A 19,621-nucleotide genomic window follows, 5' to 3' on the forward strand; every position below is an offset into this window, starting at 1 on the left:
CTCCTGGCTTCAGCCAGGCCCACTATTGGCCATTGCAGCCATCTAGGGGGTGAACAAGTGGATAGGAAAATGTCTCTCTCCGTCTCTTCCTTTCTGTCTGTAACTCTGCTTTCAAATAAATAAAACAAGCACTTAGGCCATTTTCTCTCGTGTAGAAGACATGGAAGAAGCTCCTGGCACCTGGCTTCGGATTGGCTCAACTTGCCATTGCAGCCATTTGGGGAGTGAACCAGTGGATGGAAGATCTTTCTTTCTCTCTGCCTCTCACTGCCTGTAACTTTACCTGTCAAATAAATAAATAAATAATTAAAAAAAATAATAGTTGATTCACAACTGGATTTTTTTGATAACCTTTAAAGGAGAGATGTGTCATTTGGGGGATCCTTTGCTAAATAAAGTCCTCAAAAAACTTAAAAAAATAACATATGTGTCCAATGTTTTTTAAACTTTTATTTAGGTCATGGAAAAAGATGGAAAATTCCTTATCTTCGGAAACCATTAGGGGCTGGGGCTGTGGCACAGGGATGTTAAAGCCTAGGCCTGCAGTGCCAGCATTCCATATTGGCACTGGTTCAAGTCCCAGCTGCTCTACTTCTGATCCAGCTCCATGCTAGTGCACCTGGGAAAGCAGTAGAGGATAGCCCAAGTCCTTTGGCCTCTGCACCCGGGTGGGAAACCCAGAAGAAGCTCCTGGCTCCTGGCTTTGGCCTGACCCAGCCCCAGCCATGGAAGATGGAAGATGTCTCCCCCTCTCTCCCATTAATTCTGACTTTCAAATAAGTAAATAAATAAATCTTAAAAAAAGAAATAGAACTATGCTAGTAATCTAGAAATTTTTCTATGTATCCTTTCCAAAACTAATCCACACCTTTCCTCCCAAGTGATTCACTGGAAATTGCTTCTGGTGTTTCTTTAATAGTTTTATGGCCCTAGTGTGCACACCTAACCACTATTGTTTAGTTTTACCCATGAAAAATAATTTGATGCATTACACAAATTTTTTCTACCCTGCAGGTTTCCAAATGCTCCAGTTCTTTCTTAACCATATTAGTTTTTGAAGAACCAGGCCATTTAAGCCTTTAAGTTTATTCACAACCTGAATTTTGTAATTGAACTGCTGATTTCCAACATGTTCTTTTGAATTCTGTGCTTGGTATAAATTGGCAGTTGAATCCTGGGGCTTAATATGACTTGAAGGTCTGATTTGGCAAGGCTATCTATAACATCTGTTTTGTGATTTAGCAGCTGTTGAGCTCAGTGAATAGACTCATTGATTTGTGGGATCTTGCAAAATTAGGTATTCTAATTCTGATTTCTTTTCCATATATTTGCTGAAAATGCTTATAAAGAGATAACATCCTTGCGTCTACTGTTCAGTTACCCAAGATTAATAAATGTTCATATAAGGAAGGCATGATGAATACTTGATTCTTTCCCTTTGTTTGCCAGTTTTCAAAATAATGAATTGATTTCTTATCACTCTTCTAAGAGCTCAATTGGATAAGTTTTTATGTATTAGATTAGTATTTTTATTGAATTCAAATGTCCCCATTGCTGGCCACTGGAAGCTCCTGTAAATTGGCTCCTGAATACTTTTGCTGTGACCCTGCCAGTGTCTGATAACTTCTGTGCTACCTAGTATGACAAAGTGTTACTGACTTAGCTCAGGTGAGGAATCAGTCATTTCAAGTTGTCCTTGTTTCTTTTAGTTTATTTTGGTAGTTGCAATTCAAAAGCATGGCTATAGGGTTCAATATCAAGCCTGTATCATCTTTTTTCACACTGAGAATCATTGTTGTGAAGGCTACATAGAATGATAGGATTTATATATATATATATATATAATTATTCATTTTCTTTATCCTATATAATACTATCACCATCATTAAGATTAGTGAAAGAAATAATTTTTTGCATAGACTCTCCCATATCCTCCTATATATTTAAAAATGTCTGCATTGTCAGAGTATATAACTCTTATGTATATTAGTTTTAAGTTATTTAGTTTTATTTCTATAACAGTTATTTACTTGATATCATCCCATTCCTTTATCAGTGCCTGACTAATCATTTTACTTGTCTGAAGCTCACTTTTTAGTAGAAGTTGGCAACGGTGAGCTGCCACCTGTTTTTGTATGATCTGCAATATAAGAATGGTTTTTAAGATTTTTAAATTGTATATATTTAAGATATGCAGCATGATGGTTTCCTGTTTGTATACATAGTGAAATGATTACTGCAGTCAAGAAAATTAACATACCTATTAACTCCTCATTTGTATTTTAGGATTTTTCACCTAGTTTCCTTTTAAATGTTGTTTATGGGTTTTTGGTTTTGTTGTCCAATTGCTTTGTTTTTAGGGGATCATTTGATAAGATTAAAAGGTGCTGATTAGCTAATATACCACAGGGATTATAAAGGAAAGGGTAGAGAGATCAATTAGAAGAATATTGTAGAAATCTAGGTGAGAGATGGCATAGGCTTGGATTAGGTGAGTATCAGTGGAGTTAGTGGAAGTGCTCGTATTGGGATATATTTGGACATGTGGTTGCTAAGATTTTCTCATGGATTGGATGTGGAATATAAGAGAGAAAAGTTGACATGGTTTTCAAATTTCTGAGTGAAAATTTCCTTTGTGATTTTGAGTCTCACTATTGCATGGGCTAAAAAAGAAATGCTATTTATCAATGAAAATTGAAAAATTTGGAAAAGTTAGGTAAGGAAATATAAGTCATACTTAAACCCACTCATTTTTAGCATTCTAATGTGAGTATGCATAAAAAGGTGCATATTTAACATTTTTACAAAATTGAATTTTTGGTACATATATTTTTAAATTTCTTTGACAAGACATAACCTGAGCACTTTCTAATATTGAAATAACCTTTGAAAGCATGAGTTTTAATGATATCTTACCAGATGGTTCACTATAAAAAATCTAACCATTTGAATTATGTGCTCTTTCACTTTTTTTGCATATCCATTCCATCCCTGATGTTTTAATTGGAGAATTTGGTTTCCTGTAGTAGTTGCTGAGTATTGTAATTCAGGCCTGTGGTTTGGCAGGCAGCTTGGCTGTAGTGTTTGAGACTCGTGGAAGATCCATGCATAAAATGAATGTCTTGGAGGATTATATTCACCTCAGTCATTTACGATTTTAGACTTGAGGCAACGTGGCTGCCTGGACACTTGGAATTAGGGGAGAACTTGCTGATTCACAAGTATCTTGCCATGTTGGTTCAGGCTATGTGTGCTGAAATGTCAGTTTGTTGTGCTCTATGTTTTGAGGTCCTGATGAGCTAGAAGGTGCTGTAATGGTAAGTAGTTCATACTTTAGTACACTTCTGGCCTAAGTGTTAGTTAATTTCCCAAAAGAAAGAATGAGTAGGGGAGATTTGATGAGCTCCACTTGCAGGTGTTTATCTAGAAAAGAAAATCAGGCTCTCCAGACCAGGCCCATTTCTCTCTAAATAATTATGTTCTTTTGAACAAGGGCTGGCAAACATTTTCTGTAAAGGACCAGATACTTTTGGCTTTGCAGGTCAAACTCTTCTGTTGTCAGTATTGAGCTTTGCCTTAGTAGAGCCATGGCAGCCGTAGCCAGTGCAGAACCACACAGGTGTGGCTGTGTTCTAATAACAATTTATTAACAAAACAGGCAGCAGCCCAGATCTAGGCCATCATTTGTCATCTCTTGCTTTTGAAAATGTTTTTGGAACTGTGTCTACCTGTTAGTAAGTTATTATCCCCAATCCCTGAGGTTCATAGTTTTTTGGAGTACAAAGCTGGATAATACAGCCAGCCCAGCTTGCAGGTGTGCATTCTCCGCAGTATGCTTTGCTGCCTCTTAGAAAAAGGCAAACTAGGGCCGGCGCCGTGGCTCAATAGGCTAATCCTCCACCTTGCGGCGCCGGCACACCGGGTTCTAGTCCCGGTTGGGGCGCCGGATTCTGTCCCGGTCGCCCCTCTTCCAGGCCAGCTCTCTGCTATGGCCAGGGAGTGCAGTGGAGGATGGCCCAGGTGCTTGGGCCCTGCACCCCATGGGAGACCAGGAAAAGCACCTGGCTCCTGGCTCCTGCCAGGATCAGCGCGGTGCGCCGGCTGCAGCGGCGGCCATTGGAGGGTGAACCAACGGCAAAAGGAAGACCTTTCTCTCTCTGTCTCTCTCTCACTGTCCACTCTGCCTGTCAAAAAAAAAAAAAAAAAAAAAATTAAATAAAAAAAAAAAAAAAAAGAAAAAGGCAAACTAAATAACTAGAGCCCATGGAAGAGAGGAAAGGTAAGCTTCAAGAGGTGATTTGGGAGTAAGAGTAACTCTTAAGACTTTGAGTGTAGAAAGCTTGTGTGGTTTACCAGGCAGACTCTGATTACCTTGAAGATTGTGACTGTCCTTTCTTGTTGTCATTTTCTGTTTTAATTATCTATCCTTATAATTCAACATGTCTCTCTTGAACCTGGTAAGTGCAACACTAAGTAAGCACTATTGTTTGTTCTCCCCCTCCTGGCAACATTAGTGTGTCCTTGGCTGCCCTCCCTTGCTGTTCTGTAAACTTACTAGGTTCTTCCATACTTGTAAAAGTTGATGTGGTCTTTCAGTGAGGGAGGTATCACCTGAGGCCACACCCACCTTCATACACACAAACTCCACATTTCCTTAGGATATGGTCTTAGATCAGGGTTGATAGATTTTCCTCTGTGGGTCGGCAAGTTTAACTGCTACTTGTGATGCCAGCATCCCATGTCAGAGTTGCAGTATGATTCCCAGCTACATTAGACCAGCTCCCTGCTAATATTCCTGGTTATGCAGCTGAAGATAGCCCAAGTACTTAGGCCCTGGCTACACACATGGGAGGAACCAGATCGAATTCCTGGCTTTGGCCTGGCCCAGACATGGCTGATGTGATCATTTAGGGAGTGAACCAGCAGATGGAAGATTCTGTCTGTCTGTCTGTCTGTCTCTCTCTCTCTTTGTGTGTGTGTGTGTCATTCTGCCTTTCAAATAAATAAATCTTTAGAAAGAAAGAGCACTGAGCAGGAGGTGGGGTGGATGTTGTGACACAACAGGTTAAACCATTACTTGGGATGCCTGCATCCCTTATTAGAGTGTTAAATCCAGTCCCAGTTACTTTGTTTCTGATCCACCTTCCTTCTGATGTACCTGGTGAGGCAGCAAATGATGGCCCAATTTGGCCCTTGAACCCATATAGGAGAGCAGGATGAAGTTCCAGGATCTTGGCTTTGGTCTGGCCCAGCTCTGGCAGTTGTGGGCATTTGGGGAGTGAACCACAAATGGAAGATGTGTCTTTCACTCTCTGTCACTAAGCCTTTCAAATGAATAAATAAGTCTTTAAAAATTCATATTAAGTGAGGATGATTGGAGATGAAGCCATACAGGAAAAATATAGAGTGAAGGGAGCAGTGGGTTAAGTGGGGTCCTGGAGAAATATTTAAGAGGTTAAACCTGGAGCAAGTGGTCTCACCTTATTTTTGCTTGCCTGTTCTTTTAGGAGTAAAGCGCCTTTGAGAAATTCCTCATTAGATAATGATTATCTGCAACGAGAGGTCAAATACTTAAAGTCTTTCCCCTCTTTTTTAAAATACTATATTTGAGGGGCTGGCTCTGTGGCGTAGCGGGTAGAGCTGCTGCCTGCAATGCCGGCATCCCATATGAGCACTGATTTGAGCTGCTCCACTTCTGATCCAGCTCTCTGCTATGGCCTGGGAAAGCAGTAGAAAATGACCCAAGTCCTTGGGCCCCTGCAGCCAAATGGGAGACCCGGAAGAAGCTCTTGGCTCCTGGCCTCGGATCGATGCAGCTCTGGCCATTGCAGCTGGTTGGGGAGTGAACCAGCAGATGGAAGACCTCTCTCTCTCTCTCTGCCTCTCTTTCTATGTGTAACTCTGACTTTCAAATAAATAAATTAATCTTTTTTAAAAATACTATATTTGAGTCACTTATTATGTATCGGGGTGTAAAGCTTTCCTAAGCACCTTAGTTTTATAGTCATTTGGCCAAAATTCAGATTTAATTTAAATCAAGATGTTATTTCATATTATTTTTATCCTAAAGTCACTAGTTAGTCAGGTATAGTGAATGTAATCCCTATAGGCTTAAAGTGAATTTACAGGCCAACACATAGAACTCATTTATCCTGTAATATTGATTCCTGTAATATTGAAAGTCATAAGCAACATTTATTTTCTTTAGAAAATGGTATTCTCTAGGAAGTCAGCAAGAAACAGAACAAGTGAATATTTTACATTCTTAGTGGTTTGCAGTTGGCTGTTTTCCCTCAACATTTTATTAGGCAAATTTTCAAACATACAGGAGAATAAATATACTCACTAGCTGGATTCTGCAATTAACATTTTACTTACTTGCTTTATCATGTATCTGTCCATCTGTCCCCCTTGTCACCCATCAATCCATTTTTTTTGTACAGTTGAGGTAAATTGGGATTTTTTCTAAACAGTCTTATCTTTGTTTTTTTTCCCCTCTGGATATTGTAATTAAAGTGCCAATACGTTTTATGCAGGTGTTTTCAGTTGACCATTTTTGCTGTTTGTAGAAATCTGAGATTGCCAATACTCACTGTCAAAATATTTTTTAATGAAGCTGGTATTGTGGTGCTGCTGCCTCTGATGCAGGCTTCCCATATGGGCACCAGTTCGAGTCCCAACTGCTCTACTTCCAACCCAGCTTCCTGCTGGTGCACATGGGAAGGCAGCAGAGGATGGCCCAAGTCATTTGGGTCACTGCATCCATGTAGAGAACAGATGGAGCTGGCTTTGGCTTGGCCTTATCCCAACTGTTACGATCATTTAGAGAGAGAACCAGTGAATATAAGATGTCCTTCCCTCCTTTTTAAATAAATAAAACAAATCTTTAAAAATTGTTTTTTAAAAAGTCTAATAAATGGTTTTAAACCTGATTGGTGTTCTCTTTTTTCAATTGCTATATTTTCCAGTCAATTATAATTTTTAAAGTTATCAAATACAATTTACAGTGCTCTTTAAATATATTTTTAAAACTTTTAGGTCAATATTTATTCACATTATGTTGTTTTCAGAGTGGAGAGATCTACAGACCAAGTCATCAAGCCGGTCAATGTGGGAGCCCTATCAAAATGGGTTGGGAAGATTCCTCCAGATGTTCTGCAGGACATGGCAGTGATTGCACCCATGCTTGCTAAACTTGGGTATGACCCATATGCCAATCCACCTAACTATGGAAAGCCTGATCCAAAAATCCTGGAAAACACTAGAAGGGTAAGTGAGATTTTTTTTTTTTAAAGTGACTGAGAAAACTAGATAACGAACTTGAGTTCTGAATAGTAATTTTTCTTGCTTTTTTATTATCAGAAAATTATTTTAAATAAGAAAAATTTGATTTTGTAGAATGCTTTATTTTCAGAAGTCTTCCACTGCATTTTAAAGATTACTCTGGTTCTTTGTAAGTACTGTTGGGACAATTCCTTAATCACTTTTTCCAATTTCTAGGGATGGTACTCACTGGTGGGAAGATTTATTTTTCATAGTTGATTAAAGCATATTTGCATAAGTACCAAAATTATTAGTGACCTTATTTCTAGTTTCTTTTTTTAAATCAAAGGATTGCTTTCAAACCTTTGTTTAGATGAGGTATAATTTCTTGACGTACTAAGGCAAAACATTGGCTACATTAGAAGAATTATTAAATAGGTACAGTACCTAATCCCTCTGATTTAAAGTTAGCATTAAAGTAAAATTACAGCTTTTATTTTAAAAAGTTAAGCTCACATCTTTAGAATCTATTGTTTATTCTGAAAACTGAAAGAGCTAATTTGAATATATATTTTACCAGTTGAGTCTGTTTCATGAAGTCATACCTTACACATTCATTTTTTTCTTATAATAGATAAGTAACATAAGCTTACCATTTTGATAGGTCTTCTTTTTTAAAAAAGATTTATTTACTTAACTGGCAGAGTGACAAGAAAGGGAAAGATAAGGGAGAGAAGGAGATCTTCCATCCACATGGCTTACTTTCCAAATGGCTGCCAGGCCTAGAACTGGGCCAAGCCAAAGCCAGGTGCCTGGAACTCCATCCTGGTCTCCCACATGAGTGGCAGGGACCATCTTCCACTGCCCTCCAAGGCACATTAGGAAGAAACTGGATCAGAAGTAGAGCAGCTGGGACTCAAACCAGCTTTCATATGGGATGTTAGTATCACAGGTAGCAGCTTAACCTACTGCATCACAAGGCAGGCTCCCAATTTAAGAGTTTTTAAGTGTATAATTTATTGGCATTAAGTACATTCACATTGTGTCATCACCATCCCATCTCCTGAACTTTTTTATCTTCCCAAATTGAAACTCCATACCCATTGAACTATAATCCCCTGTTATCTTCTTCCTGCAGCTTGTCTGTTTCCATCTCTCTCTATATATTCTTTTTTGAAACTGCAATTAAAACATGACAACCATGTTAGCGTGTGTTCATGGGTAGGATATTTGATTATAAAATTGAAATTTCTTGTCTGTCTCTGGTATTCCTGTTTATGTCAGTGTCCTTCTCTCCCTCACAACTTTGTAATATAGCATGTTTGTTTCCTTTAATACCTTTAAGATTAATTTCCATGGAGATTTCTTTCTCTGAACGATTAAAGCTTTTCAATTTATCACTAATGATTATACAGGAAGAACTGTCTTCTTGTAAATCATTAATAGACACACACACACACATATTTTTAAAAATTTATTTGGGGCTGGCGCTGTGGCGCAGCAGGTAAAGCCTCCGCCTGCAGTGCCAGCACCCCATATGGGCACCGGTTTGAGTCCCAACTGCTCCACTTCTGATCTCTGCTATGGCCTGGGAAAGCAGAAGAAGATGGCCCAAGTCCTTGGGCCCCTGAACCCATTGGGGAGACCCAGAAGAAGCTCCTGACTCTGGCTTCAGATCAGCACAGCCTATAGCCGTTGCAGCCAGTACTGCAGACAGTGGCTTTACCAGCTACGCCACAGCACCAGCCCCGTAAACCATTATATATAAAAGCAGATTTAAAAAAATTTTTTTAAGTAATATGTTTTTATGCTTTTCATATGCCAACATTTTTATTAATGAGCTTATTAAGTATAAGCTCATTCTATAAAACTTATGAAAAAGAATAAATAAATAAATAAATAAATAAATATCACCTGTTAATGTTAACATCCAGACACATACCATTCTTTAAAAAAAAAAAAAGATTTATTTATTTGGAAGTCAGAGTTACAGAGAGAGAAGTCTTCCATCTGCTGGTTCATTTGCCAAATATCTGGATGTCCAGGGCTAGGCTGGGCTGATGTTGGGAGCCAGGAATTTCATCTGAGTCTTCCATCTGGGTGCAGATGTGCAAGACATTGAGCCATCTTCCCCTGCTCTCTCAGGCCATTAGCAGGGAGCTGGATCAGAAGTGAAGCAGATGGGACATGAACCAGCACCCAGATGGGATGCCACATTGCAGGCAGCAGCTTTATGCTGCAATGCTAGCCCTAGACATATACCATTCTTAGTATTTTTATCTATTTCTCTTCCTCCTGTGCCTCCTGTGTATTTTAATAAACAAATGTAAAATTACGTAGCTTATGATCTTACCTTTACACATAAATGATTTTGTATCAAAGTAGCTTCCTCTTAATATTCATGGGCACTTTTCTATTATGTGCAGCTTTCTAAACATAATTTTTCATGGTTATGTTACATTATCATAGAAGCCACCTTAAGCTCTTTTTGAAACACTAGTAAATGAATGCATAAATGAACAAACAAGATATATTTCCCTGGTAAATGTTCTATAATTAATTTTCCCATTTTTCTTTTGTTTATAGTTTTATCTTTGATAGATTGTGCTGCAGAAAAGACCTTTGCATGTACTATATTTAAGGGTGTTTTTAAAAAGACTAATAAAAGTGGAATTAAACTACATCATGGTGTTTGAGATTTTTCAAGGTGCTTGATATATGTTAATATTTTTTTAAGTTAGAGCTACCCGCATAATGGAGGTGATTTTATTTTAAAGTTTTGCTCATTGATAGTTTTTTTAATATAATTAAACATTTCCAAGTTATTAGCTATATGTACATATTCTTTTATGAGCTGTCTCCTAAGTTGGTTGTTTTTAGAAAGCTTTTATTTAATAAATACAAATTTCATAGGTACAGCTTTAAGAATATAGAGGTTCTTCCCCCTACACCCACCCTCTCACCTCAACTCCCATCCCACCTCCTACTCCCTCTCCCACCCCATTCTTCATTAAGATTCATTTTTAATTATCTTTATATACAGAAGATCAGCTCTATACTACGTGAAGATTTCAACAGTTTGCACCCACACAGACACACAAAGTATAAAGCACTGTTTGAAGACAAATTTTACCATTAATTCTCATAGTACAACTCAGTAAGGACAGAGGTCCTACATGGGGATCAAGTGCACAGTGACTCCTGTTGTTGATTTAGCAATTGACACTCTTATTTATGACATCAATAAACACCTGAGGCTCTTGACATGAGCTGCCAAGGCTATGGAAGCGTTTTGAGTCCACAAACTCTGTCAGTATTTAGACATGGCCATAAGCAAAGTGGAAGTTCTCTTTTCCCTTCAAAGAAAGGTACCTCCTTCTTTGATGACCCCTTTTTTCCACTGGGATCTCACTCACAGAGATCCTTCATGTAGGTCATTTTTTGCTACAGTGTCTTGGCTTTCAATACCTGAAATGCTCTCATAGGCTTTTTAGTGAGATCTGAATGCCTTTAGGGCTGATTCTGAGGTCTGAGCACTGTTTAGGGTGTTTATCATTCTATGAGTCTTCTGTGTGGCCTGCTTCTCATGTTTGATTTTGATCATTCTCTCCCTTTTAATTCTATCTGTTGTTATTAGCAGACACTTGGTCTTATTTATGTGATCCCTTTTACACTTATTCCTGTCTATATGATTAGTTACACACTTAATATGATCACTCTAGCATGTAAGATGACATTAGTACCACCCAGCTTAATGGGATTTGGAGTCCCATGGCAAGTTTTTACCTTTACTCTTAGGTGTAAGTCCAAGGGACTGTGTGCTGCACTGTACCTCTCCTCCCTCTCTTATTCTCACTCATTTTTTACTGGGATCCATTTTCAATTGGATTTAAACACCTATGAGTAATTCTGTGTTAAGTAAATAGTTCAACCAATGGTATTAAGTAGAAAAAATAGTAAAAAAAAAAATAATAAACCGTTCCTCAACAGTCAAGACAAGGGCTGATCAAAGTCATTGCTTTTCATAGTGTCAGTTTCACTTCTACAGGTTTCCTTTTAGGTGCTCAGTTAGTTGTCACAGATCGGGGAGAATATATGCTATTTTTATATTTATATGTATTAAAGTTTTGTGGGGGTGGGTGTTATGATATAGCAGGTTAAACCGCAGTTTATATCCCATATTGGAGTGCCAGTTTGAGTCCTGGCTCATTTACTTCCCGTCCAGCTTCTTACTAATACATCCTGGAAGGCAGCAGATATATCCCAAGTGTTTAGGCCCCCGCTCCCCATGTTGGAGACCTTGATAGAATTATAGGCTCCTGGATTCAACCTAGCCCATCTTGGTTGTTGTGGGTATTTGAGAGTAAACAAATGGATGAAGGATGTCTCTTGTCTCTTTTGCTCTCAGTTGCTTTGCCTTTAAAGTAGAAGAAAATTTTTAAAAATTTAGATTTTTGTGATCTGTATTCTACTAAAAGCATACCTCAGTCTAGCATCCTGCTTTCATAGTCCTTGATAATCTCCTTATGGTTGGTAATTCATAGCTTTCTCTTTTGCACAACACTGAAAGGGTTTTTTATAAACCAAGATACATGTATAAATCACATACTGAGGTTTCCCAGGCTGTAGACATTATAGTTCTTATACGTGTAAGTTGGCTTGGCTAAATTGTCTTGGTTTGCTTGAATGGTAGGTTGGGAAGAATGCTGTGGTTTGACTACATGTGACTAAAGAATTTGTTTCATACACACTTGTGGCTCAAAATGGACACTGGAAAAATAAAATTTTTTTTCTGTCTACCTATCTCTAAAGTGAGAAATAATTTTTTAAGAAAAGACAAAGTGTGAACTGTAATTGCATTTTTGAGCCCTGTGGGACACTGCATACAAGCTGACATTCTTGTTTTATGAAGTGGGTTTCATAGACCGCCTTGCAAATCAAATCTTCTGTATTTTTAAAACTTTTTTGCTTCTAATAACTAAAATGCTACTCTGGCGTTGATGATCATGGGGTTTTGTAAAGCAGGGCTTGGAAAGAGTTATTTAATTTTTATTTGTGATAGAAGATGGACCCCAGGGAAGGAAAGTGGCTAGGGAAATTATTCTCTTATTTACAGGAGAGGAGTAGGTGGAAAAAATACATTTTGATTGGGAATATAGAAGCTACTTCCTTAGGACTAAAAATGCTGTTTTGCATACAATTCTGGGTAGTCTAGAAAAAATGATGTCTGAGTCATCACATTTTTGCTGCAACTTTGAATAGAAAATCATGTGCTTCATTGCTGCTGTGACTCACTTAGTAAATTGGAGATGATTAGAGACCATAGTCTCTAGCTTCAAAATTATAGCACATTTTAGTAAATAGTGTCCTCCAGGTTACATCCCCAGCCATTTCCGCAATCTCCTGCTACCCCCGATCCCCCCATGTCACACACACACACAATGATGCTTAAACTTTTTAGACTTAGGAACTTTAACAAAACCAGATCCTTACCTGAGAAATATACATACATACAAGTGTAGAATTTTACTCACAATTTTGGTAGATTTGTAAATGCTCCTGAAGCCCATCTGATTAAGGACTCCTGTTTTAAGGTCTCCTTGTCCACTCATAAATACGTATTTCCCAGTAGTCTCTTTCCTGTGCTCTAGAGCCCTTTCTTCCAACTGACTTCTGAATATCTCCATCTGGATGCTCTCAAGAACCTCAAATTCAGTGTCCAAAATCGAACTTCCTATCCAGACGTTTTCAAAAGCTGGATGGAATTGTTCACTAAACTGAGCAGGAATCTTGATTGGGAATGGAGAAGAGGCTTTGCTCATCTGAATTTGCCGTTTCCATGTGCCAGAGAGCAGATATGATAAACAGAGTCCTTAAAGGCACATAGATTAAGTCAAAAAGTAGTTCAAAGACCCACTTGCTCAATTTAAAGAGTAAGCTGAAAAGCAAATCCAAGTATGAATGGAATATCTAGTTGAAAACCTGAGCAGACAGAATATAAGAAAAGAAAGTGTCATTGGAAAAGCAGTTATCAGAGGGCAGAAACCACAGTAGCAGACGATAAGGGACTTGAAGGTGAAGTGAGCTGGGAGATGGGGTTAGATGACACTTGTGAACCAAGCAGTAAGAAGCTGCAGCAGTTGGGAATTGATATACTTACATTAGAGCCTGGAATGTACACTTGTGTTGTCTGCTTCATTGTACCCAGCAGAAACTACTCCCCACCCCACCCCACTCCACCCTTTTTTTCCTATCTCCATACATAGCATTCCTATCCAGTTAGGATTACTTTGTTTTGCAGATCACACATCAAAATTCTTGAATAGCTTCACTGTTACTACAGTGAAGTCCAGGTTAAAGTCCAGACTTTCAGAATAATGTTTACTTACAAATATTTGGAGATTTTCTAATTATCTTTTTGTTGTTGACTTCTAATTTAATTCCATGATGGTCAGAGAATATTCACTGTGGTTTCATCCCTTTGAAATATATTAAAAATTGCTTTATGGCCAGTATACTGTCTCATGTTCCCTTGAAAAATGTGTTTTGCAGTTGTCCTAGTTTAGTAAATACCATTTACGTCAAGTTGTTTCATAATATTGTTCAATATTTGTTGTTCTAGCTTGATCACTTTTGGACAAGTTTGCATACATGTTTATTTTCCTTCATTTCTATTAGTTTTGCTGCACCTATTTTTTTTAAGATTTTTTTTTTATTTGTTTGAAAGTCAGAGTTAGAAGGGGGTGGGGAGAGAAAGAGTGAGAGATCTTCCATCTATTGGTTCACTCCCTAGATGGCTGCAATGGCCAGGGCTAGGCCAGGCCAAAGATTTGAGCCAGGATCTTCTTCTGGGTATCCCGCATGGGTGGCAGGGACCCAAGCATTTCTTAGGCCTTTAGCAGGCAGCTGGATTGGAAGTGGAGCAGCCAGGACTCTAACAGGCACTCATATGGGATACTGGCATCACAGGCAGTGGCTTTACCCACTATGTCACAATGCTGGCTCCTATTTTGTTTGTTTTTAAAAGGTGACTATAGCGGCCAGTGCTGTGGCATAGTGGGTAAAGTGGCCACCTGCAGTGCTGGCATCCCATATGGGCACCAGTTTGAGTACAGGCTGCTCCACTTCCGATCCAGCTCTCTGCTATGACCTGGGAAAGCTGTAGAAGATGGCCCAAGTCCTTGGGCCCCTGCACCTGCATGGGAGATCCAGAGAAGGCTCCTGGCTCCTGGCTTTGGATAGGTGTGGCTTCAGCCATTGAAGCCAACTGGGGACTGAACAAGTAGATGGAAGATCTCTCTTTCTCTCTGCCTTTCCTCTCTCTCTGTAACTCTGACTTTCAAATAAATAAATAAATCTTTAATTAAAAAAGGTGACTATAAAAATATATATTTTTTCATTTGGAAGGAGGAGGAAGGAGATACAGAAACAGATAGACAAACAGTATGAGAGAGTGTCTATCTGCTAGTTCATTCCCCAAATGCCAACAACAGCTGAGTTGGGTCAGGCCAAAGCCAGGAGCCAGGGACTCAATCTGGGTCTTCCAGATAGGTGGCAGGAACCAAGAAAAGTGAGCCATCACTGCTGCTGTGCAAGGTGTGCATTAGTGGGAAGCTGGAGTCAGGAAACAGCGCTAAGACTCAATATTAGGCACTCTGATATGGAATGCAGATATATTCAGCAGTGTCTTTACCTCTGAGCCAAACATCTACACCTGCTTCATATATTTTGAATCTATTGTTAGATGCATACTTAAATCTTCCTGAAGAATTCTTATCATTATAACATTTCTGATGTTATTCTCTGGAAGTCTGTGTTCTCTGATAGAATATAGCCATAGCAATGTTTCCATGTATACCATATACACACGGTATATTATTCCCATCCTTCTTACTATCTAGTTATTTGTTTTTTATTTGGACCATTTGTTTTTGTTCATTTGTTTCTCATTCCCTACAATGTTTTGGATTAACATGGTTTATTTTAGTATCCCATTTTTATCTCCCAGTGGCTATTATCTCTTCTTTTTTAGCTACACTACTTTGGTTTGTCTGTTTTTGTTTTGTTTATTGTGGTTGCTCTAGGACAAGGATGCAAAAGTTTTCTGTAGGGGCCAGCCTTGTGGCACAGCAGGTTAAGCTGCTGTCTGCAACACCTTCTTTGGATGAGAAATTTGGGTCATTTAGACTTGTTTTCACTCTAAGAAGAATATGCAGTTTAGTTTAGCTAGTATTTTTTTTTTTTTTGATGACAGCAATGGCCTTTTGAGACTTTTTACATTCTAAGAAGAATGAAACTCCTGTTTTGCTTTCATCCTTCTCCTTCAACCTCATCTCACTTTATTATTTTAACCATACTGAATCTTTCATACCATAACATCTTTATGCCTCCATACTTTTGATCTTTCTTGTTCCTTCTGCCTTGACTACCCTGCTTCTCCTCCTCTTCATCTTAAAAATTTGATGTTTACATCTCAGCTCAAATGACACCCCTTGTGTGCCACAGTTTGCTCCTACTACACCTTGTAAAAGTATACCTTTACTCTTGTCATTGACCATACTATAGTATAAATATTGGTATATATTGTGCTACTTTTTAAAAACTAAGGACTTTTCTACTTGCCATGGATGCCTTCACCTGAGGATGTTTACTATGTGTGTGTTGGGGAGGGGGGCGTGGTGTTACAAAATTTTACCTTTACTTACTTTTTACATCTCTATTTACAGTTTCTTTTTTTTTAAATTTATATTGTTATTGTGTTTTGAAGTGATGACATAGTCTTTATTTAATAAAATACTGACTTTTTGATGCAAAAAAATCTATAGCTATGTGATGCTTTAAACAAAACAAGATAGTTTTAAGATTAATGATGTGGGGGGCCAGCACCATGGTTCACATGGTTAATCCTCCGCTTGCGGTGCCAGCATCCCATATGGGTGCCAGGTTCTAGTCCCAGTTGCTCCTCTTCCAGTCCAGCTCTCTGCTGTGGCCTGGGAAGGCAGTGGAGGATGGCCCAAGTGCTTGGGTCCCTGCACCTGCATGGGAGACCAGGAGGAGGCACCTGGCTCCTGGCTTCGGATCGGCGTAGTTCCAGCTGTAGCGGCCATTTGGGGGTGAACCAAGGGAAGGAAGACCTTTCTCTCTGTCTCTCTCTCTCTGTCTGTCTGTCTAACTCTATCTGTCAAATAAATAAATAAATAAAAATTAACAATGTGCAGGGTGATATAGCTGAGCTGGGATGTGACAAGAACAAGGAAAGACTGTGTTTCCAGGGGTCTGATGGAAAATTTCAGGGAAGAAGTGAAACAAAAACAGCAGCAACAACAATGAAGAATCTGTGGGCAATAAGAAAGAAGACAGAGACACCGCTGCAGCCAGCCATGTGGCACAGCCAGTAGCTGGCTGTGAGCTGCCGTCTTACCACACCAAGGAAGAAATTGCTGTGCACCCTACCACTTGGCAGTTTTAGCTGAGAGGGAATTCCATGGTCACCTACTGACTTTTATTTCAGCCTGGAGAGCTGACTGGGGTCTGAGCAACTGCTAGGCTTGGAGCATTAAGCTGCCTTGCTATCTTCTCCTCCCCTATGCCCATGAAGCACCATACTCAGCAAAAACCCACACAGCACACCTCTGTTCTCCTACCAGCATCATAGTCATGAGGCCGGCGCTGTGGGAAGGTAGCTTTATCTGCTGCCTGCAGTGCCGACATCTCATAAGGGTGCTGGTTTGAGTCCCGGCTGCTCCACTTCCAATCCAGCTCTCTTCTGTGGCCTGGGAAAGCAGTAGAGGATGGCCCAAGTCGTTGGGCCCCTGTACCTGCTTGGGAGACCCAGAAGAAACTGTTGACTCCTGGCTTCAGATTGGCGCAGCTCTGGACATTGTGGCCATTTGGGGAGTGAACCAGCAGATGGAAGACCTCTCACCCTCTCTCTCTCTCTCTGTGTCTGCTTGTCTGTAACTTTGCCTTTCAAATAAATAAATAAATCTTAAAAAAAAAAAAGAAATCATCACAGTTAGAGTCAAGGCATTGTTTAGGGCAAAGAACAGATCCCCTGGTCCTGAAACTGTGGAAATATTATCCCCAGAGCTACACTCATGCATGCCTACGTGAACAAGGAGGATTTGCTTTAGCTTCTGAGGGCTAACACCAGAAGCAGCCCCGTAAAAAAAAAAAATCTCCTTACCCTGGGAGATCCAGGTGTTGACCCCACTATTCCCTGCAATGCCAGGACCATAACAATTAGTTTTAAATTTCTTGGTGCCACTGGAATCTACCTGGTGGACATAGGGAAGAACCTCTCTGCATTCCACCTCTCTAGACTCATACCTTCCAAAGTAAAATCTCCAGTATACCTTGTAGTCCTTATGTAGCACTGGAACAGGGTCCACTTCACATCCCCTAGTCCTAAGACTACAGCAGTTGGTATTATAAGCCACAGCACCAACTGGACCCTCCTAGCAGGGCCTGAGGAAGGGTGCATCCATATCACACAGCAATTGGTTCCACAAGCCCTGGCATCACTCAGGCTGGCCAATAGGACAAGGGAGCAGCAAAGAACACCAAGAACAATGCCCCCTGGCTATCACATTTGCCAAGGAGACTGACAGTGAACTCCCTGTGGACAAAAGATACACATCCAAGGAAGCCCTTATTCATCTCAAAGCCACACTTCTATTCCTATCAACTGCAGCAGACTAGTCCACTGTGTCACTTACAGACACAGCTAACATTAAGACGAAAGAAATCAGAGACTACACGTCTGGGATCACCTAGAACCAAAGCCAAAGCAACAAGCCAAGTGATACCCTACATACCAGCAAAACCATTAAGTCTTTTCCAATAAAACCTACTCTATAAAGAAGAAGGGATGAATACACCAGATGGACTGATGTCATTGCAGGGACATAGGAAGCATGAAGCAAGGTAGCATGACACCTCCAAAAGAGCATAACACTCCTCCAGAATTAGATCCTGAACTGAAGGAAATCTATGAAATCACAGGTACAGAACTTAAAATGATTGTAAGGAAATGCAACAAGATGCAAAAATACAGATAGATTAAAAAAGTAAAGAAGGGGCTGGCGCTGTGGTGTAGTGGGTAAAGCCACTGCCTGTAGTGCTAGCATCCCATATGGGCACCGGTTCAAGTCCCGGCTATTCCACTTCCAATCCCGCTCTCTGCTATGGCCTGGGAAAGTAATAGAAGATGGCCCAAGTGCCTGGGCCCCTGCACCCACATGGGAGACCCGGAAGAAGCTGCTGGCTTCAGATTGGTGCAGCTCCGGCTGTTGCAGCCAATTGGGGAGTGAACCAGCGGATGGAAGACTCTCTCATTCTGCCTCTCCTTCTTTCTGTGTAACTCTGACTTTCAAATAAATAAGTAATTCTTTTTTAAAAAGGTGAGGAAATCAATGAGAAACATGAATGAAAATATTACTAAGGAAATAGAACTCATTAAGAAAAACCAAATAGAAATTTTGGGGATGAAATCTTCAATCAGTAAAATAAAATATACAATTGAGAACTTTAACAGCAGTGTAGACCAAGTGGATGAAAGAATTTCTGACCTTGAGGACAAGACTTTTGAAATACTCCAGACAATCAGACAAAATCAAAGAGAAAATAATGAATGAAGAAAGTCTGTTTGAAATATGAGATACCATTAAATGACAAAATATTTATATTATAGGTATTCCTGAAGGAGAAGAAAAGGAAAAAGGCATTGAGAACCTGCTAAATGAAATAATAGTTGAAAATTTCCCAGGTCGCTGGTGCCGCGGCTTACTAGGCTAATCCTTTGCCTGCGGCGCCGGCACACCGGGTTCTAGTCCCAGTCAGGGCGCTGAATTCAGTCCTGGTTGCTCCTCTTCCAGTGCAGCCCTCTGCTGTGGCCTGGGAGTGCAGTGGAGGATGGCCCAAGTCCTTGGGCCCTGCACCCACATGGGAGACCAGGAGAAGCACCTGGCTCCTGGCTTCGGATCAGCGCAGTGTGCTGGCCGCAGCGCACGGGCCGCAGCGGCCATTGGGAGGTGAACCAACGGAAAAGGAAGACCTTTCTCTCTCTCTCTCTCTCTCTCTCTCTCTCTCACTGTCCACTTTGCCTGTCAATAAAAAAAAAAAATTTCCCAGGTCTTGAAAGAGACATAGACATCTAGATACAATAAGCTCAAAGAACCTAAAGCAGACTCAACCAAAAAAGGTCTTCACTAAAGCATATTGTCATCAAGTTGTCAAAAGCTAAAGAAAAGGAGAGAATCCTAAAGACAGTAAGAGAAAAGCATCAAGTTACATATAAAGGAAAACCAATTAGATTAATATTAGACTTCTCAGTGGAAACCCTACAGGCCAGAAGAGA

The 19,621-nt window shown here is 39.8% G+C and overlaps 1 protein-coding gene across 3 annotated transcripts in view; it reads left to right on the top strand.

The window, feature by feature from the left end:
- The window catches only part of TPST1 (tyrosylprotein sulfotransferase 1), a 153,118-nt gene that overhangs the window by 90,259 nt on the left and 43,238 nt on the right, over positions 1-19,621 (top strand). For all 3 annotated transcript variants that reach the window (XM_017338227.4, XM_051836341.3, XM_008249652.5), the window contains one exon: positions 7,071-7,269. In XM_017338227.4, the coding sequence (XP_017193716.1) occupies positions 7,071-7,269 (199 nt within the window). The remainder of the gene's footprint in view (positions 1-7,070; positions 7,270-19,621) is intronic.

Source organism: Oryctolagus cuniculus, chromosome 19 (genome assembly GCF_051225735.1).
Source record: "Oryctolagus cuniculus isolate XC-2025 breed Fujian yellow rabbit chromosome 19, ASM5122573v1, whole genome shotgun sequence".
NCBI lineage: Eukaryota > Metazoa > Chordata > Mammalia > Lagomorpha > Leporidae > Oryctolagus > Oryctolagus cuniculus.